This window comes from Falco peregrinus, chromosome 10 (assembly GCF_023634155.1).
Source record: "Falco peregrinus isolate bFalPer1 chromosome 10, bFalPer1.pri, whole genome shotgun sequence".
Lineage (NCBI taxonomy): Eukaryota > Metazoa > Chordata > Aves > Falconiformes > Falconidae > Falco > Falco peregrinus.
The window spans coordinates 23,958,541-23,983,208 of record NC_073730.1 but is presented as its reverse complement, the minus strand read 5'-3'; the positions used below and the strand labels follow the sequence as shown (position 1 = coordinate 23,983,208).

The window sequence follows — 24,668 nt, the reverse complement described above, 5'->3', positions numbered from 1 at the left end:
ACGGCCATCAGGTCACCCCAAACGCCACAGCTCTGCTCCTGGAGAAAGTGACTGTGGTTCCCGGGACCACCGACCGACAGGCTGGGGCATCACCTCCATCACAGCCCCCCTTCCCTGTGGGGATGTGCTGCCAGATGCTTGCTGGGAGGTGCAGGGTGCCCCTCATGTCCTGGCCCCCATCTCTGCCCCCACAACTCTCTGGAGGTGGCACAGAGCAGAGTCAGTCCCTGCTGCCCCCCAAGATGCAGCCCTGGCACCACCTCAGCCCATGCCCAAACACGTGCGATGGGAAAGATTTCCACCCCCTTCCCCATCTCCAGCACTACCTTGAATTTCTCAATCGCCCAAAGTGTGAAACAACTTTTTTTTTTTCTTTTATAATCCAAACGCCAGGTTAAAAAAACCAACTCATTTCCTCCCTTTTCCTGTTAAAGGTGTTTAAAATCATTCCTTTTTGAGGGAAAGAGGAAGAATCTCATTAATTCCTCCCAGAAATGGTGTTAGTGCCAGGAAACTGCAGTTTTCAGGATGAGAGTTTCTCTGGCCATCTGAAAGCCCAAGCCTCTTCTGTTGGGTCTGATGCGGAAGGGGGCTGACTTAGATAACTTGGCAGAGTTTATTTTATTCTTCATTTGGAGGACTATTAAGAACAACCCCCCTTTCTTGCAATTTAGCCCCACTCTATTGCTAATAAGAGCTTGCAATTTGTTTTTATTTATTTCCAGAGATGATTCAGGAATGCGCACAAGCTCTGGTCATCCAAGTCCCAAGACGCTGCAGTTTAAGGGTGCTCTCCTCCACCCTACTCAACAACCCCCCAAATTACAGCGGCTGCAGCCCCTGCACCTCTTAAGGATGCTGGCAGTGGGCTGAGAATCGAAAAGCCGTCAGCAAAGAGAAACCTTCCCCTCCATAAACACTGCAGACAAATTAAAAATGGTAAAAGGGAAATCAAGACCTTTAAAGTTCAAACACTTTTCAGTGCCTTTTAAAGTTTTTTCGCTCTAGGCCCTTGCAGAGAGCACAATCTTTGGAGACCTTGGGATTCTCTTTAATCACCCAGCCAGGCTGCAGTGGTCTGAAATGATTACACATTTACATAGTAATAACCCCAACACTCCCCACATTATTTCATGGCTAGCATATTTCCACTCGGCGAGTGATCCATGTGTTTTAAATTATAACCTGTACATAGGAAATTAGTTACTAAGTACGATATTCACGGGCTCGTCTGACACTTCTAATTAAGGTGATTTACACAGAATTATCCTATGAAATAAAAAAATGGTGTTTTGCTAGCTAATAAAATATAATTACTACCCACTTTTATAAGTTACAGTTAGTTTTAATCTATTTGGGGAATTGTTTATCTAGTTCATTACAGCAAAACAACTCCTTTCCCTTTTAGGCAACCCCCCCAAAGTACCAAGGAAGACAAGAAATGCCCTGGAAAGACCCAGCGATTTGGGTAGCTGCCTTCTCACTCTCTCTCAATAACTTTGAATTTCCAAGCAACATGAGGCTGCTTCCTCACTGGCTCCCTTTCATGGTGCTGAGACACCGGTTCTGGCCATGCATTCCTGCATCCCCACACGTTTGGGTGCCCTGCACCTCTCTGGGGGCAACATAAGGTCCCTGCTTTGGTGCTGCTGGAGGGCTCTGCCCAGCCCTGCAGCTGCATCACCCACTAACAGGAGCTGCACAGCCAGGTCCCCACGTGCTCCAGGGCACTTGCTGGGGACTCATCATTCCGCTATATTAGGGCACATCAGCTTTAAGAGGAACATTCACTCTCAGCCAGGCCTTCCACAATGAAAGCAAGACTCAGGCTACACCACAGACATGCAGATGTCTTTTAACACTAGGCAGATATTTGGTTAGGAGCATCCCCAGATGCAACTGGGTATCCCTTGGCATCTCCCAGAGCAAGCCCCAAGGGGGCTGTTTAGACCCAGTGCTTCAGCCATGGTGTCCGAAAGGGCAAAGGGCAGCTCAGCACGATGGATATGTTCCCCCCTTACCACAGTCCTGGGGTTTCTCTATCCCTGTCATGGCTGTTATTACACACAATGACCTTCAAGCTTATTTATTTTCTTTCTTACAGTCCTGCCTTTTAAGATGTGCTTGCCATAGAAAAAAAAAAAAAATGTGTTATGCAACGAGTGGTATCATCCCCATGAATGGAAGCTGCTGCTTCCCACTTGGAAAACCCAGGGTGTGAGCTGAAAGTTAAGTGATCTGACAGCGCTTTACCATGAGCAAGATGGTACTTGTCCTTTTCCTTTAAGCCCTTGCTCTTGCAAACTGTTGTAGGAATCTCAGCTTTCCTCCAAAAGAAAAGAGAAATTTTATGGGTGCCCCAAGTCAGGAGACAAGCAGAAGCCTTACTTCCCATGGCAGATGGCCCATCAACTGCCAGACAGAGGACCATGACCCAGCGTGTACTCTTGGTGCCCAGAGCCCACCACATGCAGGCAGGGCCCTTGCTAACCCCCCAGCCCAGGCAGAGTCCAGTGCCAGGCAGCTGCCCCAGGGAAGCAGAGGCAGGAGCCTTCCTCCTCTGCACTCACCACAGCACGCACACTGACTGCCACAGCACTGGGGCATCACAGCAGCATCCCTGAGCAAGGGTTGGAAAGCTCTGTTGTAATTGTAGCTACAGCTCGAGTGAGGAGAGCAAGCAAGCAAGCGCGATGTGCTCAGAGTGGAAATCTGAGCACAGAGCAGTGATGGGACTTGCCTGAAGTCTCGGTGCAGCAACAAAAAGGCCAGAAGCAGCTCCGATGCTGTGCTTCAGCCCACCACAGCCTCATGGGCTTCCCAAGCATGTCCAAATGAGATTTCTGCAGAGCCCCCAACCAGGGCAAGGTAGGGCTTATGATGGGCAACCATCGAGACAGGGCTACGCTCAGTACCAGGCATGGCAGCCACCCCCAGCGGCGCTTCCCACACATAGTAACAACTGCAAGAGAAGTTCCTTGAGCTCAGGCTGTTACAGTTGTTTGTGCTTATCCCTTAATGACTTTGCAGCCAGAAGAGGTTTAAAGAGGTGGTAAGAGAGCTGGTGCCACATAGCTGGTGTCTTCAAGCTCTGCAGCTCTTCCACAGAATACGTCTCAGCAGCCCTCTGGATTTGACAAGCACCAGCCAGAGCATATGCAGCTCCCACATGAGATCTTGCAAAGCCAAAAGGTTTCTACAAGCTGCAGCCAACTGATATATTTCTTAAAAAAAAAACCACCAAAACAACAAAACACCAACCAAAAAAAAAATATCCAGTGGAAGCAATTTATTTTTAGCTGCAGGACTCATGGCTTGAGCATGCAGCCTTGGGACGGGAGCCCCGGCAGCAGAGCAAGCCTCCTGCAGAGCTGTGTGGATGGCAACACCAGCTGTAAATAAGCAGTTGCCAGGTAGAGAGGGAATTGGATTTTTGTGAATGCCAGTTTAAATAAGTGGAAGTGTTACTTGAAGCCTAAATAGGAAAATGGGAGTTTGATTTTTTTTTTCTTTCTTTTTAAACTACATAAGGCCAAATCATCACCTTGCTTCATGTGACAGTCCCCAGCATGGCTGGATGTGATCCATGCCATCAAGGGAAGCACACTGGGCTTTTTAACCTGCTGTGGCTGCTCTAGTGGCACCTGCATCCCATGGTGGGGAAAGGGGCTGAGTGATGGTACAAACTGCCAAAGACGCTGGAATCAGGAGCAGAAACACCCTGCACCTACAGTCCCAGCTGTGCTGCCTAAATGCTCTGCCAGTCAGTATTTGTGAGAACTCAGCGCCCAACACAGCCAGCTGTGACAAACCTGGCTCTGCAGGGCAGCCACCCACCTCCCCCAAAGAGATGAAGCTGCAACAGAAATGCAGCAGGATCATAAAACACTGTGGCATGACCTGACTGTGCTAAAATCCGCTACTTACTCTGTCCCAGTCACACCCTTGGCTCTTTCTCCCCCACTGGGTTTTTAATTCGTTAACCCCTGGTACACCATGCTCCTGCTGGGAGCCCCCACTCAGAGTGGGTGACAAGTTTCTGGGTGAGGATGTGACAGTTCATGTGTGTGGGGTGAAGCAGGAGGCTGGGGTGGGAAGGTAGTTTCATTTCTTTCCCACTATTTGAAAAGGAGGTAGCTGGAAAAATAAAGAGAAAAGTCGGAGGGAAAGGTCATGCATTAGATTGATCTGGGGGGCTCTTTGCTACCGTGGCTATAATGACTGTTTAATTATTCCCAGCTCACATGGCAGCTCAGAAGAGGCTCCGAAAGAGGCATGCATCGCTTCAGGGCAAATAACTGACCGAAGATTTATTTCTCACCCTTGGGTTTTGACGCATCCCTTCCCAGACTTCCCACTGTCCTGGGAGTCAGCGGCAGAGGAAGGCTTTGCCCTCGAGGTCCCAAACCTCAGCCTGCAAACCCCAGCCCTGCAGTCAGTGGGCTGTGGGTACTGTGGGTCTGAAGGCACTTCAAGGAATGTTCATAGCACTCGGGGAGGGCACTGCATGAGCGAGGGGATACATGACCTGAAAATTTTCTGGCTCGCTGTGCTACCCTGGAAGCCCTGACCCACAAGAAGCGCTCTCACCCACAGGCTATGGGCAGCAGGTTCTGCCTTCCCTGGGGTCTGCGTAGGGCGAGAGGAATGGGGCATCTCTGTGCAGGACAGGCAGCCATGTGGCTTGTGCTTTCTCCGCTGGAGAAGCTGTGGATGAAGGGTCCAGGCTGCTGTCATTGCCACCCTCTGAGTGCGTGGGAGGAAGCTGGAGGGTCTCTCTTCCCTTTCTGTCCATGATTAATCTGCCACAGTGAGGGGCAGGGACACAAATCAGAGGGGGGATGAAAGAGGATAAATCCACGGTATCAGCAGCACCACATTTGCTACATAATAAACAGACTCCTCTCCTCATAAATTTCCCTCCATTCCCCCATGGTTCTCTGCCACTGACACTGACAGGCATGGAGCTGGACTGATCCTGGCCTTTCTGGTGTCCTGGCTGGTGGGGAAAGCTGTGGCTCTGCCAGGGAAGTCTGGGACCCTTCACCCGGGCTGGCATCCTTCACTCCCTGCACCCAGTGGGGTGTAGCAGGGGCTGTGGGACAGCATAGCAAAGCCCCATCCAGACTGATGGGCTTTAGACAGTGTGTGGGACACCTGAGTTGACTGTGGTGAGGTGATCCATACCAGCACGTGGAGTGGATGGGAGAAGTTCTAGAGGCACCAAGCGCTCTTTAATTTACTTGGTGTTGCTCTCTGATATGGATACTCTCCATATCAGTCCCTGCCAGGTGTGGCTTGTCCTCTCTCCCTGCCTTGGCACAACACCGTGCCCTCACTCCTCATTTTGGCAGCAGCCAGCTTACCCACTTGTCCTCACACCATGAGGGGACATGACCCTGTTAGCTGCCTCGGTATGGCAGGTGGCCCTGCACCCTGCTTGGGTATCACGGAGGAGCTGACACTTCCAGCCAGGTTCCTCCAGTGATGGAGTGTGTTTAGTTTAAATCTGACGTGAGTCACACTGCTGGAGAAAGCTTCAGGTGATGCCACTTCCCATGCCCCTGGGGATGCATCTGTGCATGAATCTGGAGACCCATGACCCCAGAGCTGAGGTTCCACGCTGGACACCTCTGCTGTGGGGTGGCATGAGGTGCCCTGCTGCTGCCCCATGGCAGGACCTGCTCCCTGGAGGCTCAGGGCAGAGGAGGGTATGAATGACCCCAAAGCCGCCCCCCAAGCACTGACCTGCCCCAGCAGCCTGATTTTGCTGGGAGACATTGGCTGCAGGACAAATCCTGGATGCTGCACGCGCGGCGGGATGCCGCCGTTTGGGTACCGGCTGCTCGGTGCCGCAGTCAGGTCTCTCCCTGGAGCAGTTGGGCATTGTGTGGAGGCTCACGCGTGCCAGGACTGGCACACGGGGAGAGGATCCGGGAGACATCACAGGTAATGAACTGCTTGGCTGAACACCTCAGAGGGTCCAGAGCCCTCCGGGAAAGCCTGCGGGAGTCGCGGGCTGGCTGGATGCCTTCGCCCTGGCCTGGGGAGAGGGTGCTGCAGGGGAGGTGCCCAGTCCTGCCTCGCAAAGCACTGTCAGGCACTTAATAGTGCCTGTCCCCACTATCTCCTTGGCCTGGATTTATGCCTTGAGGGGTCACCTCTGGTGAGACTCTAATAACATGACTTTATTAGCTTTCTTGTTCCTTCTTTAAGATACAGGGGAGGAGGGCAGCGGCACCTCGGGAAGGAGCGGGGGGCATACGGATAGGAAGCAGCTGCCCTCGTGATTCCCCTTCTCAGTGACAAGGGGGAGAGGGAGAAAAATGATGCTCCCTCGAAATTTATCATGCACCCAATTACAATGTTAATTGGCAAGTCCCAGAAATCAATTAATTCGCAAATTTTTTTCAATTAAAAATTAAGATAAATCATAAAACATTATTAAGCAAAGGCCAAACTCCATGAACTTTTTTTTTTTTTTTAGGCATCTGGTTTTTTTTTTTTTTTAATTTAAATAAAAAAAAGAGCTGTGTTGCCAAAGCCCGATGCCCTTGAGTGCCTTTGCTGAAGCACAGGGGGCTGTCATCAGCAGGACTGGGCTGAAGACAGATAAAAAAATATCGACCAGTCGGACACACTGCTTCTGCTTTATTGATCAGGCGGGAATTTAACTTGCTGTGCATATCCACCGTGTCAGCAAGGGCCACGGGCGAAATTAAAAGTACTTGGCTTGGAGATGTCGCCTTGATATTGGGGGGTGGGGAGAGAGGGAGGGAGGGGGAAGAAGAGGGGGAGAAAGGAAAGAAAAAAAGGAAAAGAAGAAGGTGGAAAAAGAAGAAGGAAAAAGAAGGAAGAAAAAAAGACAGAGAAGTCGAGGAACAGGAGGCTACAGTGCCTGCTTTCCCCCAGTTGCAATCTTACTCATTGGCCAGGGCTCCTTGCCCTCTCTGGAGCGCTCACAGGTGTCTACCACATGCAAGGAAGGGACTTTGCATGTATTTCAAGGGAGCTTTGGAAAAAAACCCTTCTCACGCAGAAACGTCTCTAATCTCACTCCTTCAGAGGCTGGGGGACCTGCAGTGTTCGCTGCACATGGAGTCTGGGGAAGTACCTGGCTGCCAAGTTAAAGTCCCCAGGCATAAATCAAGGAGACCTGAGGCGAGAGCCATGACCCTGGTCTGACACATGACAACAGAGCTAATTCGGGTTTTACACACTCTATTTATCCTGCTGGGCCTGGCAGCACAGCCGCTCGCCCTTCCCAGAGCAGCCACCCACACCAGCCCCAAGAAGGTCTCCTCCAAGAGCCCTTTGGGGCAACACAGTGCCCAGCAGATCCCACTGAAATGAAGCAAACCCTTGCTGGGGCAGTGCAAGGAGCAGCTGTATTTAATCATAGGGTCCCCTGAGCAGGAGCAGGGTATGAGCCACCTCCCATAACTTGTTCTGGGTCCTTATCCTGACCGGGAGCAACACAGAAAGCCTCTGGCATTTGGGCATGCAGGGTCCATGGGGGTGGTGTGCTTCTCTCCTTGTCCATCACCAGGAGTCTCAGGTGCAGACTCTGGGCGGGGGGTTAGCATGGGATGAGTTTAATCAGAAAGACCGTGAAACACTGGGAAATAAACCTGTGAAAGGATGTGAAATCCAGGATGCATCTCCAGCTGCCTGAAGTAATTTCTCAAGGACAGTGACTCTGCCTGGAGTGACCAGGCCATCTCCCAAGGTCCTACAGCCTTCATGTTTTAGCTATATTGCCAGCTTCCTCCTTATTCATTATCCCACCAGGCCCGGAGCTGCCTCTGTCCCCCAAGGAGAGCTACCGCTGTGTCTCTCTGCATAAAAAGGAGGTGAAGCGCCCCCCCCCCCCCCCGCCCCCCCAGCAGGGTGAGGATGCTCAGTGCAGTGCCAGGAACTGAGGCAGCATTTTCTGCTTCCACCCTGGCTGCCAAAGGAGGGAGGATTAAGAACAGCAAGAGGAACAGAACGCATGTGCAAATGAGGGAGAGGAAGCTTCAGAGGGATGCCAAAGGAAGATTTAAGCCTGGGCAGAGGTGCGTTGAGAGCTGCTACAGGAGCTGGAGCACCACAGCCCCATGGTTGGCTCTTTTCCTCTGACATGAATCAAAGCTGGATCCAAGAGTCAAGCTAAATCCCCCATCTGGGCACTTCACCTGCTTTAAATCCCCCATCTGGGCACTTCACCTGCTTTGAAATGGGCCCTCCCACTGCACCTTGCTCTGCCCTCCTTTGCCTGACACTGTTTGTTTCCTCTTTGTGACAGCATCTTTGAGGTCACCAGAAAACAGCCTGCAGCATTTCCCAGCTGCACCAAGGTGAAAGACCCGTGTGCCCTCTGTGTTCTGGGAAATGCTTCATAATCAGAGAATCAGAAGAGAAATTATTCCTGGACACACCAGAAGGGACATTAGGGGGAATCAATAGCTCCTGGGATGCTGGGTGCACAGAGATGTGTCCCCATGCTCCCACCACAGCGGCAAGGAGAAATGGGAGCTTCTAGCCCAGGCTGGGAACAGTCAACAGGTAAGCACGGGCTTTAAAACACAAATATGCTCAGATCAAGTATTCAGTGTGGAGGAAAGAAAGGAAGACGAGTGAAGAAGGGGAGAGTGTGTGCAGCCAAGGGGCACTGTGAGAACAGCGTCACCACCCACCCACCCACCCAAGCACACCCATCCCTGCAGGCGCCCGCCGAGCCCCCCAGGCAGCTGTTGCGCTGCCATGCCTGGCTCTGGGATGCCATAGCACAGGTAATATTACAGCATGGCATGAGGATACTGCTGGCTACATCTGCTAAGCTTAAAACCCCCTTTAAATAAGGGGAAAGAGCTGAGATAGTCCTGTCTGGGCTCACACTGTCCTTCAGCTGCAAAAGCAGGAACAGAGCTGGCACGGTGCAACTCACTGCTCCAACTTCTGGACCATTCCCCAGCTATAATGATACACCTCATCCTTTTGGGGAGGTGAAATCACAGCTCTGAAGCATAGGTTTGGTGCTGGTAATGCAGTGAAGAATCTTCTAGCTATCACACAGGGAAATAAAAATGCCCCCTGCCAAATAAAATCTTTTAAAAGACTACTGCATATTCAAGAACAGAGCATCATGTTATTAAAAACGCTACATCCAAAGGCACATTCCCAACCTTCAAGTGTTTGACTCAGCAACTGTAATACTTGTAATGACTTTGTAAAGTTTTTTAAATGGCCAATAAGTGCCTCTTCCCCAAACTCTAGAAAGCACCATGGAACCATCAGGGACCACCAGCTGAGGCAGGCTCCACAGCTCCTACTGCCTCCTTTACTCCTCTTCTGTCCTCAGATTCATTTTCCCTCCCCCTTCAAACTCAAACCATAGCCTTGAGCCTGCCCCTTCTCCACCCAGCCTCCCCCACCGTCAGCAGGTTGTCCTCTCCCATCACTGCCCAGGGAGCAGCAGGCAGGGTTTAAGGGTCCCCTGTGCACCACCACCTCCACTCATAGTATCTACCTGCAGTGACATATGCAGCGTATGTGCACACACTGGTAAGCACACAGGGATGGGTGTGTGCGTGCCTGTCCTGAGGGACAACCACGGGTGCTGCTCTCGCACCCTGTGCACTCCCCGGGTGGCCCTGGGCTCGGGCAGCACGTCTGCAGCTGAAGCACTAGCCGAAGCTTGGAGCTGGGGCTATTGACAACTCCAGAAAGAGCCTCACATTTCAGTGTGCTTTATTGCAAGCTTCTAATACGGAAAGGTGTAAAACAAGTGAATATGAATTGAGTGAGGGTAGGAGACCTACATCTAGTGCACAGATAAGCTTCATGCCCACAAGCCAGGAATATTCATGTATTCTGCAGTGACTAGCCTGGCTGGGGCACAGGGCACTGGTGTACACAGAGGGTCGCTGTTATTATTTCTTATTTTTGCCTTGGTGGCATTTAGGTGCTCAGCTGGGGACTGGCACATTTTGCTCTCCGAGCTGTACATGCAGAGCAAGGAGCACATCCCTTCTGCAGAGCACCGTGGGGCCACCGCTCACCCACCTCCCGCTCTCTGCTGCTTTGTGCTTGTGCTCTGCAAAGGTGAGCTACTAGGTAATTTCTCTTTGGAAGAGGAATACCAACGGTCTTGCCTGGCAAGAGTTAAACCCCATAAAACCAAGGCTTGTAGTTTTGTTTTCTTTCAATTTATACCCTTCACTTAAAGAGGGGGAGGAGGGAAGAAAGGAGGGGGAAAAAAAGAAAGCCAGGTGACATATTCTAAGAGGGAGCACCGAAAACGTGTTAAGCACTTCAAAATCTCATATATTCAATCGGCCTCTGGCAAGACATCTGCCTAATGTTAGCGCTTAAATATCCTTTTCCATTTTACATGCATTCAAGTCTCATTTGAGCGAAATGAAACGGTATTATTAAAGGGAGATTTTGCACAAATGGCCTGAATTTGACATGTCAAGTTCAATGAGGCTGTTACATATGTAACACCGAGAAGGGCTCAGAGGCTGCCGGCTCTTGAAACAGCGCCAGTGGCTCAGAAATGAAATTTGCATTCAGAGAGCCTTGCCTCACTGCACGGAGCCGTGTGCGGGGCTCGGCCAGACCCACATGAGGTGCAGGAGCCGTGGGGCGAGCACAAGCAGGTCTCTCCCTGTGCTTTGCGAGACTGGACACACCAAGAAGGCAACAGAGCTAGAAACTTGGGTTCCTTATTCCCGCTCAAGTCTTGTTTCTTCAAGGAAAAGCTTGACTCTGCACCGGGGTTGGTTCCTCCTGAATGATGCTCAGGCAGTGATGTTGTTAATGATGTTGACGGCCAGCATCCATCCCCTGGGCATGCTTGGCACAGGTGGGTGCTGCCCTGTGACTCAGCATGGCTCTTCCTGCCTTGCCATGTGATGCTTCAGATGGGTAGGTTTTGAGATGTCCCTGCCCTGAAGCCATGACAGTCACATTGGCACTGCCCATGGGGAAGAAGGGCTGTCCCTGTCCCCGGGGGATAGCAAACCCCACCCCCACCAGCTGAGCAAGGGGTGCATTGGTGTGGGTGGATTGCAACCCCAGGCTCCTGGTGAGTGGGGACTGTGTCATCCAGGTGGCTCCTACAGCTCCCTTGTAGCTCAGCCCCAAGAAGCTCTTGTGATCACCTGGAGGAATCCCTTTTCCTCCTTCCCTTCCTCTGCCCTCCTCTGAGTGATGCTGAGCTCCCTGCTCCCATGACCCCTGAAAGCTCAATACGTGGTGGAGAGGATGATGTGGGGCAGCCCCTCCACTTTGCTTCTCCACCAGCCTCTCCCCTCCTCTTGATCTGCCGCTACAGCAGCATCTCAGCTGGCTCATCCCACCACACAGCCCGGTGGGGAATCCTGGCATGGGGAGCGCTGGTGCCACCGCCGGAGCTGATGTGGCGCCCGCCAAGTCTCCAGTGCTGCAGGCTCAGCGGGCAGGAGGGGATCTGCCTTCCTAACCCCAAGCACTGGAAATTTATGATTTTGTTGCAAATCATTAAGGTTTATTAAAACTTAACAGCACAAGCCATGATTGGCTGCATCCTCTTTAAATTAAAAAAAAAAAAAAAAGACCCTTGGAAAGCAGCCCCCCAGTTTGCTTCTCCCCATCAGACTGATAAGTAACAGCTGCTCAGCCATTTCGGTAACAAGTCGGTATTGGCAGGGAGCGGCCAGGGCTGCCGGTGCCCATCACGTTTATAGGCCTACATTTTATTTTTATGTTTATTGGGTTATTTGAGATCATTATTAGTTTCTCTCTCCTCTTGTTGATGTGTTCTTGCTCCTGGCTCCTCCAGGCAGGAAAGGTGGGGGAATGGGAGATGGAGCCACCCGCTAGACCGAGCCGCCCTGCTGGAGCTGGGCAGCACCCAGGACCTCGACCCACTCGCATCCCACTGCCTACTGTTGCTGCCCACCCTGCCTGCCCTGCCTGCCCTGCCTGCCCTTCCCACCCTGCCTGCCCTGGCCCCTGCATCGCTCCCCTCCGGGACTGGGAGAGACCGTCCCTGTGCAGAGCTGCTGTGTTACAGATTAGACTCCATCGCCTGAATCCATCGACTAGATTGAACGTTATCTATCACGCTGCAGAGGGAGTCGTTATTTAATAATTAATAAAGACCTCTGATTCTTCTTTGCCGCCTGCATGGCCGAGCGGAGCGGGCCAGGGAAGCGAGGGCAAGCTGGGGAGAGCTGTCTCCTCTCAAACTGCTGCTGTTATTTAAAGGAATAATGCCATTCTTTTTCATTTGTCAGCTGGCCCACAATGGCCCTTGTCATGCTTTATGATTTAGGGTTTCCTTTCCTTTCCCATTAAACGCCACCTTCCCATCACTGCCTCGCGCCAGCCAGCCTCCGCTCCTGGCTTGCGGTTTCAGTTTCACTCTGATATTGGCCCAACTTCTTTGATGGGCTCCTCCGAGCACTAATTGCTTCTGTTCATTTAAACCTGTTCACTAATTTGCAGTGGCCCTTTATTAAGTTGGATGCAGCCCAAATTACACCATAAATTATGCTCACAAGAGGACTGGGTGTCGCAGGGGATAAATGGGCTGCCTGTTTCCTGCCCCCCTCGCCCTGCTCCACCTTCCTGTGCAATGCATGGGGGATGCGAGCCTCAGCCTCAGGCTGTGGGTGCCAAATTTGGGAGATCGGAGCCCAGGCCCATCTGGGGAGGACTCTTTTTCTCTGGCTAAAGCTCCCTCCTTCTTCCTTCACCTGCAATGGCTATCGCTCAGTTGCAAAGGAGACCCAAGCCAGGCAGGGATGGTTTCTTGCATCCTCTGCCCTACGCACAGCCACGTGCACCCCCTTGCCCTGGTGTGCACACACACACACTGACACACACGCTCCCCCTCCTCTCTTACCACCTGGTGATGTAACTTTGCTTCTAGTCGGCAGTTTGATTCCTTTTCTCACCTTTTAATGACCAGGGAATTCATTAATAATTGAAATAAACACACTTTTTTCCAAGGCTGCCGAGTTTTATTAAGGCAGGGGCATGGATCTGCCAACCCTTGACTGCAGCCATTTCCTAAATAACTGCTAGCAGTTAAAATGCAATTATTTTTTTTATTTTTTTATTTTAATAGAGGATTTTGCTCTGCTGGGGAAACCAGAAGGGAGCTGAAGGCAGCCGAGGGGTGGTGCATGCTGCTGCTGCTGCAGGCCTGCTCCATCATGGGACATGAGCCACAGTGAGAGTTGCTCAGCCCAGCACATGTCCCCAGTGAAAGAGGTGTCTGTGGCCTTTGGGAGGCATTTCTGCCTGGCTTTACCATTGTGGTGAACTCCAGGGAAATGTTTCTGCCCTGCTGGCCAGCACTACCTCTCCTCTATCTGGTAGCTGTGGGTACCACCATCTCCTCTGCCTTCTGCAGGTGCCTGGCTGGCTAGCCAGGGATGCTGGTGAATCCCAGGGAGCTGCTTACCTGATGTTCAGCTGGGTGAGCTTCTCCAGCTCCTGCTCCATGTGTTCCTGCAACTCGCCAGGGCGCAGGAGGACCTGGCAGATAGGGCAGATCGGAGCCTGGCTGTCAAACAAAGTCGCCTTCTTTTTGCCTGTGGGGAGGAAAAGAGGGGAGAAAGCTTTAGCTCTGATCACCTGCCATCAGCATTGCCTGCGCTCTGCCCTGGTCCATGTCCTAATTGAGGTCTGAAACCAGAAGACTTTATCCCAGTATAGCCCCATTTCTCTCCCCATCCCGTGCTCCCTGGGGCAGGGACTGGCTCTGTTCTGCAGCGGGACAGCAACTGGCACAACAGCATTCCAGCCCTGGCTGTGGGCCCTCCAGTCTTATGGCGAGAGCAACAACAGTCACATTTTGGGAGCAACCCTGTGCAACCCCAGCTTCCCCAGTTTGCCGTGCAGATGGTGTGACTTGAGGCAAATGGATGAGACAGCACTACCCTCTGTTCCCATTAGTATCATAGAATCTTTTAGGTTGCAAAAGACCTTTGAGATCATCGTTAACCCAGGACTGCCAAGTCCATCACTAAACCATGCCCCTAAGCACCACATCTACACATTTTTTAAACACCTCCAGGGATGGTGTTTCCACCACCTCCCCGGGAAATAACTAATAACAATGAATTAAGAAGAGCCACCTTCATCCTCCTCAGCACTCCTGAAGTCGGGTGGGTCAGGATGACCCCCACGAAGGGCAGAGCGATTCTCCATGGGCACACGACACAGAGGCAGAGGATGCCCCATGGTGCCAGGCTGTGGATGGCAGGGAGCAGGTCTGGACGCTCGGCACGGCGGTCTCAGTGGTCACCAGGGACTGTTCACCCTGCCCCCACACTGGGATAGGGCCCCTCACCCTCCCTGCACCACCAGCAGCTCCGGATCCCTCAGCCACCTGAGCCCTGAGCCTCCTGGGGCTGCATCATCCCTAGGCAAGATCTGGGGGTACCTGTGGACCCCGATCCTGAGTGGGGATGAGCCCCCACTGCCTCCCACCAGCCTCACCCAAACCCTCCCCACTGCTCCCCTGCCCAGCCACATCTCCCTGGTTCACTCCCTGCTCCGAAGCCAATTTCCTCCAGCTCAGAAACTTTATTACCCCCTCTGTAAGGAATATACAGCATCTATTTAACATAAAATAAAACTCTAAAGCAAACAATGAAGTTTCAATAAAACAGAGGAGCCCGCGGGTCTCCAGGCCCCCCTCTCCCAGCTGTATTAGCAGCTCTGCTCATGAGAGGGCGTGCGGAGCCCGGCTCAGATGGCTCCAGCCGGGGGAAACATGCTTTATAGCCGCCTGTTGTCATCTAATGTGAACCCTCCTGCTGGATTATTTATTTATGTATTAGACATGGATCAAATTGGTTAAATCTGAGTGAGAGGCAGTAATGCACAATAAAGCAGCCGGCACTGGATACGAGGGGGCTGCGTGCACCGTGGCCTTCCAATCAGGAGCCAAAAGGTGCCATTTTATGGCTCCTAACGATGGCAGAGCCCAGTTAAATGAATCCCCATTAAAGGAATAGACCTTCTCAAAGTATAAAATATCGGTGTGAGTGCCTTTACTAGGTCCCTGCTGCTCACTGTACAACCGCCTGGTGCAGGCACTTAATGAGAGGAAGGGTCTGAAATAAGTTTGTGAGTCACCTTGGCTCATCCTTGCCTTCTAGCAGGACACAGCGTACGTGCCCGGCAGGAACGGGTCTGTTGCTGGGTCATCGCCTGCCCTTTTCTTCAGCCTCCCTTTAAGAGGTGGGGGAAACTGAGGCACGAGGGGCAAGTTGGGGCAGATCAGTGCTATGGGGCACCCCCTACCTTCCCAGCTTCCCCGTCCACTGGCAACTCTCCCATTTGCAGAACCAGGTGGAAACCCCAGCCAGTCTCTCCTCTGAACTTGAGCTGCTCCTGGTGGCTACCAGGCAGAGCACCAGGAGACCCCAGGTGCCTTGGCTCCTCATCCCTACCACCCTTCTGCTGAGAAGGACACAGTGTGCAGCCCATGCAACTGGGAACATCTTCTTCTCTCCTCCTTCCCTCGTAAGTAATGTCCAGAACTCAACCCAAACCCAAACCAGCTCCCGCTGACCCTTGCGGGAAAGGTCGGCATTTCAGTAATTCCACCTTCCTCTTGGAGCTTTTCCACTTTTGTGTAGTGGGGGCCCAAAATAGTCCAGGAGCGTCCCCGACCACCTGCTATTTATAACCCCAACTTCGCAGCAAAACAATGGAGCTGTCTGAGTCTCCCTCCCAAAATAAACAGGCAGCCTTTGAGCGGACGGGAAATCCTGCTGGATCCCCGCTGTGGTGTGTGCAGATGGAGGGGTAAACAGGCTGCCCTCCGCCCTACCACACCGCATCCCCACTCGGGGGGGCATCCCTAGCCCAGACCATCACCGTGGGGCCCATGAGCCCCCCTCGCCTGCCACCCACATCTTGGGCTGGTGGGGCAGGGGTGATCTCAGCAGCACCGGAGGGTGAACCGTAGGTTGAGCATCCCTGGGTCTCTGCTTTCTGGGGATCCCAGTGGGGTTTGTTTGCTGGGGTAGGTGATGGAGTGTCCTGGACCACAGCACTGGGATAAGCAGCCTCGGACCAGGAGGTGCAGCTGGGGTCCCTCCTGAGGACCAGCTCTGTCACACCAGGCTGGTGGCTTTTTAACCTCCTGCATGCGCAGCTCCTTGCTCCCTGCTTGTTTTTCAGGGCTCTTCCATGGGGTGCATGTTTCTAAGCAGAGGAGACTTTGATTTTCAACAGCCAGGGCAACCAGGAGGGATCTCAGGCCATGGGAAGGAGCCTTGCTGCCTTCCACAGCCACTCCCAACCCCAGCCCAGGCCAGCAGGAGAAATGAGCAGCAATAGCTCTACCCACCAGCTACATTAACGATACAGTGACGAATTCGTGCTAAGGAAGGATGTGACAGCTGTCACCCCACATCCCTGTGTCAGCCAGGGAAGATCCCCTTGCTCCAGTGAGTGCGGGAGGCTGGTGCTTGCACTGAAGCAAGGGCTTCCAGAGGGGCAGGAGAACAGGGACCTGGACATGCAGCCAAGTCCCTGATGTACAGATTGCAAAGCAGGAGACAGAAGAAGCCCCAGCTCCCGGCCCAAGGGGCTGACAACTGTGTTTTTGCAGGAGCAGGGCTAAGCGCAAGTGACAGGCAGAAGGGAGGGATCATCTCCCATGCCAGCAGGACACCTACGCAAGCCTCCCCAGGTCTGTGAGACCCATGGCACGCCTGCAGTGCCACAAGAGGCTGCCACCAGGCTGCGTCTCCCCAGATCAGCGGCATCCACATCTGCAGTGTGCCCCAGAGCCTGGCGCACGCCCACGCTGTGGTGGCTCATGCCAGGCAGCAGTGCCCAGCTCCGTGGCATGGGCTGTTGGGTTGTGGGGAGGGAGAGGATGGGCACTGTGAATCCTTGGGTTTTGTTTGTGAATGCAAGGTGGAGGGACGTGCATACATCCCGCCTTCACTTTCCAGAGCAGGGACATCCTGGTACCCATGAAAAAGCAAAGGTTCCTGCACTGTGTGTGTGGCTGGACCGCACTGGGGTGTAGGTGCTTACCCTGCTCAAGGAAGCACAGGAGATTGGTCTGTCCAGGCCAAAATGAAGCCAGCATATTCCCGAGTGGGCTGGACCTGTGTCTGCCCCAGCAGTGAGTGCTCCCTGCTCTTCCCTCCCTGTCCTGTGCCAAACCTACTCCTGGGAGACCCTGAATGGCTCTTTTCAGGCTTTTGTTTTTTGGCAGCTGTGTTTTTGTTTTCTTTGCCCCTCTCTCTCCCCTTCGCTCTCTGGTTGCTCAGTAGGCTCAGCTCCAGTGTTTACCCTCCTTGGCTCTGCCGTGCTTCCCCTGCTGCCGACCCCCTGCTCACCAGTGCCAGAAAGATGAAAAGGCAGAACCTTGGTGCTCCCGCTGTTTGCATGGTCTCCTGGGCTCCGCGGAAATGTTTAACTCCAAGTGTTGAAACCAAATATTTCCTGCTCTGAAAGCAAAGGGCTCGATGCACAGACGCACCCCTGCACGGAGGAATTTATCCATGGGATCTGTCAGAGGGCATCTGCAAACGAATCCCAGCTCAGGTGGGGACTGAACCGAACCCTCCTGATCCTGCTGGGGACAGAGGGCCAGATCCTGCCCTCAGTCACACTGATATGGATCCAACATAATTCCCCTGAGTCCTCTGAGTCAGGCCTGATTCACCGCAAAGGTATTGCTAATGGGATCAGGGCTCCAGGCTGGGAGCTGGGCTGAGGTACCGGGGATGCAAGCGTGGCACTGAACAGGCATGAAGGCATGAAGCCATCCTCACTCCCACCCTGCGTCTGTGCCCCAGCACACAGGGCTGACAGCACTGCGAGGCACTTGTAGACCAGGACTTAGTCACTTGGAAGACAGCTTTCTCCTCATAAACAGGACAGGGAATGCTGTTTTGGAGAACATTTACATGAGAAAAAAAGCCCACCAACAGCACGTGATGTATACAGCCCCTTGTCATTACACAGCACGGAGTAAATGATGCTCCCTAGCCACTCTGAATGAGCAAAGTTTACAAGGCATGAGGGCTCACTCTGTCCAGGAGCTCAGCAAATTGCCAAATGAATGAAATCAATTGTTTATAATACAATTGCTTAGCTCCACTGATGGCTTATTGCACAGCCAGGTGCCTCCCCAGGGACTGCCACCATGGGTGACACAGGTGGTGGCAGCGGGTCAGGAGCACTGATGGAGACATGTTCCCTGCTGGGGATGCATTTGCTCTTTCGTAACAGCCCTTCGCTGGGCAGACCCCAGGGCATCTGCCCACTTTTCGGATCACGTCTCCACACCGTCCTTCCTCACAGCCCTCTGAAACTTGTCCCCAGGAGGACAAGCTCTTCTCTCCCAACACTCAATGTCTCCTACCTCAAACTGTTTTCCACTTCTCTGAGTACCAAACTCCCCCTCCTCTGAGATGCCTCCCTCCATCTCGCCCTCCTATTTCCTCTCTCTCCCTCTTAAACACTCCATCATTTAAACCCAATCAAAGCCAGTTGATCTGAAACTCTTCTGAATAGAAATGACCCCGTGCTGGGGCCCCGCGGCCCCGTGCACCGCTTTGGGGGCTGCGCTGAAACCAGGTGGGTGGTAATGGAAGTGCTGACACAGGCTCCTTGACAGCATCACCACTGCCAGTGCCTGTAATAATCCCTCCCGGCTCCCCCGCAACTCAGTTTCCGCGGCGATTATTTTCCATTCGATGATGGGCTTGCTGTTATTTGTGTACTGATAGCAGATATCTTGTGTGACAAGCCTCCTTTCCTTCCAGCTCAAAAAACAATAATTCAAAGAAAGCCCCATATTAGCTTGGAAATAGCCAAATGCTCACTCTTCTCCTGGTGAGCCCGCGCTGCAGCCAGTGAGGCTTGCAGAGCCCTGACAGTAAGTGACAGCCAAGGGGCTGCACCACAGACAGGGGACAATGACAGCGGTGGGGTGAGCAAGGTGGAGATGGTTCAGGTGTCAGTGCAGAGCACCCCAGAATAACAACAAATAGGCAAATAGTATTTGGTAGTAAAGTGAGGGAGCAAGAAAAAAGTTGCTCATCGCTCTACCACCTCCCTGTTATTTACTGGTGTGCTCCCAGTGCCATCCCCATGGGATTGCATCCTGCCTGCTAGGTGCCACCTTGGATCCTGCTGGTTTTGACTGGGGCCAAAAGGTGCGTGGTCTCCAAAAACCTGCACATGGGGGTGGCTTGAGGTCAGGGCATGTCCCATTCCTTCCAGCAAACCCTTCCTCTCCCTTGGACTCCTGGCTGGCTGTGGGATGCACACCTTGGCTGTGTGGGATGCACACCTTGGCTGTGTGGGATGCAGACCTCAGCTTGCTGCCCAGGTCCAGATGCCTTGGATCCAGCCCCTCCTGCATTTGCTCTGCACAGGGCGGTGGAGAGCCAAGCACCAGCGACAGTGATGAGCAGTGAGGTAACTCCAGGTTCATGTGCTGTGGCTGTGTTCAGTGTCTGGCTGTAACAGCATCCACAGCACGACCTAACTCTGCAAACACCCCACAGTGCAGTGAGCGCATCCCGATCACTGAGGAATCACCCTGCATCAAGCAGATCTGCTCTTCCCTGGAGCACATGCTTTTTGGAGGTCTGTGCAGGCAGGAAGGGAGCAGAGGTCTGGAAAAGTGGCTTTTCATATAAGAAAATGCTTTTGAGGAGTCACTTCTCTACTCTTGCATCACAGCGCAAAGCTGCTCCAGGGCACCAGCAGAAGCTGGGCTCAGACTGTGCTGGACATGACATGGGGCCACCCCTGCCTTCAGTCTGGCAGAGAGGGGCACAGGGGTGGATGACAGCTGGTTTCATGCAGCTGGAGTGTATAAAACAGAGGCACAGACGGACTGAGGGACCTCTACAACCTCATGAGCAATGTGGGGCACAGCAAAGAGCTGAATTCAGCCCCCTGCATCCCTGCCAAGAGCCTGATCCCCAGCACTGCTCCCTGCTAAGGCGCACAGGCTGCCAAGCAGCTTAGAAAATACACTTGTTTCTCCTGAGGCTAAAAACTACAGAGGGATCTAAGGCAGAAAAGCTTGCTGAAATATTAATTTCCTTCCAAGGAAAAGAGTTGCTCTTGTAGCTGCCTGTCCAGGCAAGCTGACACTGGAGAGGACTGGTAAACTGGTGTGGTGTTGCTGCCACACAGCTAACTCCAGTTGGGGTGATCCCATGGGCTGCTCAGTAAAAATGCATGTTCACCCAGCACCCTGGGCTCTTCGGAGGCTGTTGCATGTCCCGTTGGGTCCAGCAACACATTTCTTATGGTGGGTGGCAGCCTGGCAGTGAGGAGAGGAGAGGAGCGTCCCCGAGCATCCAAACCCACCACTTGTGATCCTGGCCCTGGCTCTCCATCTGTGGAGATCATGGCTGCCCGGTGCGGGGCAGAGGAAGATGGATTGAGCTGGGCAATAATTTAAGAAACTGAGTGAGTCTGTACATCCAATCACTTTACAAATCAGGGGAAAAGGAGAGAGGAGGAAAGGCAGGAGGGGGGGAGAAGTGAAAAGGCCGCGCAGGGAAATGCATCACAATTACTGTCTCGGCTCTAATGAGGAGCCTGTCATGAGGCTGTCATCCTGCGGAAAGCCACCTACTCAGAAAGATTCAATAAAAAAGTAGCAGAGAGATAAAAAAGAGATATATTTCAGCCCTTGCTAATATTCTTTTCATTTGTCCCAGCACAAAATAAGATACTGCACTTAACCGGCTCGGTTAAAATGAAAAGGGGGGGGGCGGGAAGGGAGCAGCATTGATCAATACCACTAAAAGCCAGGAGACACGGTGATGGAGTGCAATTTTTTTGTCTGTGCTGAAGCATAGCAGAGGCCCGGGCGGGGTAATTTATGATTCACACGCATGCTGGCTAACTAGAGGCTGACAAGACAATGAATCCTCGATGAGAGGGCCGCGGGCCGCTGGGAGAGCTGGAAAAGGAGAGCGTGACAGGGACCTGGAAGGGAGAGGGCAAGAGGAGCGCTGGGATGGGCTGCGGTCCCGTCTGCCCACGGTGCTGCTCTGGGCTCCATGTGGGTCTGTAGAGCAGAGCAGAAATGCCTCCCTGGGCTTCACAAGAGAAAAATAAAGAAACACCGACAGCAAGCCAAGCAGCTGCGCTGCTTCTTTCCCTGCCCTCCTTTCTCGCAGCTCCTGGCCAGGCAGGCTGCCCATGCTGGCTTCCCTGAGGAAGCATGTTAGTGCCTGGCCACGGCCCGTGCTGGGCTGGAGATGGACCAAACTGGGACAGCGGGGACAGGGGCAGAGACAGATGATCCCTTTTCTGCTCCAGCTTCTCTGGTGAGTGCTGGTATGAGTCTGGGCAAGCTCAGGACCACAGAGCTGGACCTTCCTGCTGCCACCTGCCCTCTGCCCTGGCAGTGAAACTGGAGCCTCCTCCAAGCCTTGTCTCCAAAACACACAAGTCTTGGGGAGCAGCTGAGTTTCCCCAGCACCAGTGGGATCCCTGGCTTCAGCAAACATGGCACAGCAGAAATGCTCCTGGGGGAATCCTACAACTCTGTCCCTCCAGCCTGGGGGATGTCCTGGAGCATGGTGCACCTCCTTCCCCCCCATCCTTGAGCTGCCCTCCATCCCATGGGTCTTGTCATGCCACACAACCAAGACTGGCCAGGCTATGGACAAACCACCAAGGGCCAGTGGGATCCAGGGACCATGCCTGCAATTCTGCAAACTCTGTGGCCCACAGCCAGTCCTTCCTCAGCAGAGCTTGCAAAACGAGGCACTGGGACCCGCACACTTCCCAGCAGGCAGGCAGCCAGGCAGGAGACCCCAGGGCTCCTCTTGCTGCCTGCGCCGCGTATGCAGTCATGGCTGGACTGAGTGTGGGAATGGCTCTGCCTCCTCACCATCCCTCTTCCTCCTCCACCTTGGCCACCTGGCACACTTGGGGCTGTGCATCCAGGGCTGGCAGCCAGCTGACATTCACCAGCGGGCCTGGCCTCTGGCCCTGTTTGCTGTTACAAGGGTCACTTTTTGTCCCTTGTGGAACCAGTGCCCTGAGCTGGGGTTCCTGCTGACCCAGTGGGAGAGAGCAGAGACAAGGAGCTGTGTGGCTGCGTTGCCAAAGCGGGCCTTGATTATCCATGCTCTGCATCGACTCTTGGGATGGAAAGACCTGGAGCAAAATACCTTCTTTAGCTGCCAAAAAATAACAGCAGTGAGAACTAGAGAAGGTGGGAGTTTCACAGGAACATCCCCATGTCTGGCTGGGAGCCCATAAAAGAGGTCTGATGTCCTAGACACTTTTGGAGTCTGCGCCATGCCCTGATTGCTTCATTCATACCAGAAACTTGGATGCAGTCATGAGTGGGAGCGACAGCCCTGCAGAGGGGCTGGGGGAGCACTGGAGGGGCTTTTCCCTCCTGGCCTCATTCCACTGTCACACATCCCATCTCCCCGCAAAACCTGCAGGACAATCCTGCACCAGACTGTATCTGCTCAGCTCTCGAATGCCCTGTCCTCCTGCTCCTCTGAGTCCTTGCTAAAGGGTCTGGCCACATCCTGAGAGACAGAATCAGCCTGGAAATGGGACTCTGCCTTCACCATTGGCAGTGCAATGAGAGCCCGGGGACCACCCCACTGCCAGTGGGCCAGGGACTTGCTGTCGGTCCCCCCGCAGCCCAGTGAGGCACCCTGAAAGGGGCTCCAGCCCCATCCTGCGCCTGCAGCAGATGCTCACAGGCAGCCATGCTGCTCCCATGCCCTTGACTTGGAGGGCAGCCTGTTAAGTTGGTGATATACTGATACGCCTATAATTTGAAGGGGTGATGGGGCAGAGTCTTTCCCTGCCTCCCACCCACTCCCTCCTCCCCACTTTCCAGCTCCTCTCCTCTCCTCCCTTGGGGGTGTGTGGGGCATATAGCGAAAACACAGATATTGAACTGTCAAAACTATTTCCTACAAGAAAATAGATTCATCAGCTTGCAGCACGCAGGGTCATTGCCACATTTTCCCCTCGCGCCAGCACCTGCACATGCCGGCGCATACCCAATGCCTCTTCGCAGCACCGGCACTTTAGCTTGTAGCTCAGGGCCCTTAAGTGACTTTGAGAAATGGATAATCGATTATAATTCCACGGGCCTCTCTGCAGATTTATCCGGAGAATGTATAAAAGCCAGGGATTGGGAGAAGCGGGTTCTTCTGGCCAACACGTCGATTGCCTGTGCTCTCCGTGCCCAGCTCGGAAAATCGCATCCCGAGCACGACTCTGTTTAATCCATCAGTACACAATCAATGCACTCTGTAATCAACTCTTGATCACTTAATTTTACACATGTTGGCTGAATCCCTTTGTTTAATCACTAGATCAGGCTGCCTTGTTGCACTGCCCCCTCCCTGCTTAACCCTCCCTGACCCTCATCCCCCCCTCCACCGGCACCACCAAATGCAGCCCAAAGCCTTCATTTCACCTTGAGGAAGAGCTCCCATGAATTTAGAGAGCTGTGAGATGGCAAAAGAAGGGTAGAAAGGAAAACAAAGAGAGTAAAAAAATAATGCCGGAGAGAAAGAAAATATTTTCCCTTCTGTGTCTTCTGAGAGCTTGTCCCAGCCATTTCCACCCACACAACAGAAATCTCTGCTGGGATTTAAAAGGGGGCTGGATGCTGGGATATGCACACCGAAGACCTGCAACATCCCGGGGACAATGGGCACGCTGGGGTGTCACCAGGCAGAGGCACCAGCCCATGATGGGCACTCATCACATGGCTCCCCTGCATCCTGGGGACAATGGGTACGCTGGGGTGTCACCAGGCAGAGGCACCAGCCCATGATGGGCACTCATCACATGGCTCCCCTGGCGGCATCTCGCTCCTCCAGCATCCTCCCCCCCGTTATTATTTTGACTGTTTTAGCATCCGAGGCCATTATGAGCAATGGTTCTTGATCTTTCCCTCCCAGAGGCATCCTTGGGAACATCGCTCCCATCTCGCCGGGGTTCATCTTCCTTTTTATGGCAAGAGCACGACCCTCGGGTTGTGAATGCATGTAAACGCAGCTATTTGGCATTTTTAGCGTGATTTGTGTCAGTAGCCTGATGCCACCTCACCCTTCACACATACTTCGCCGGCACGCTAGGGTCAGCGTCCGGGGGATGCTCATAGGTGGAGATGTCTGACTGCCCGACATTGAAATGCACTGGTATTGTGCCTCATCCTGTTGTCAAATAACCCTTTCCAAGAAGATTTTGTCACATTTTAATTCCGTGATGAGAACATGAAGGCTCAGAGATAAGGGGACCACATACTTGCAGTCCAAACATGGGCCATTTTGACTGGTTGTGTAGGTCACGCAGCACCATGTTCCTCCTACCCACGCAGCGCTGCAGTCATTCATAACCCAGTTAAATCTTCCTTTCTCAAGAAGCCTTGATGCTGCCTCTAATTTGGCACGTGGAATAACTGCTGCTCATGCTTGCAAGAATAAAAGATGGGATATGCTTGAACAAGAGGGATCTGGAAGTGCAATTGCCAGGGGAGTGTGCAAATGTTAGCTTTGCACAGGAAACTCGCCCAAAACTGTGTGTTGACACCAAGAGGCCAGTTGTAGGACAAAGCAGGCTCGGATGTTTAAAGAGAATTCCAGTTGCTATCCTATAGCAAATAGTCTTCAAAGAGCCCCTGGAGCTCT

The 24,668-nt window shown here is 53.0% G+C and overlaps 1 protein-coding gene across 11 annotated transcripts in view; it reads right to left on the bottom strand.

Moving 5' to 3' along the window:
• The window catches only part of RNF220 (ring finger protein 220), a 232,738-nt gene that overhangs the window by 75,728 nt on the left and 132,342 nt on the right, over positions 1–24,668 (bottom strand). For all 11 annotated transcript variants that reach the window (XM_055814906.1, XM_055814905.1, XM_055814900.1 and 8 more), the window contains one exon: positions 13,439–13,568. In XM_055814906.1, coding sequence (XP_055670881.1) covers positions 13,439–13,568 — 130 coding nt within the window. The remainder of the gene's footprint in view (positions 1–13,438; positions 13,569–24,668) is intronic.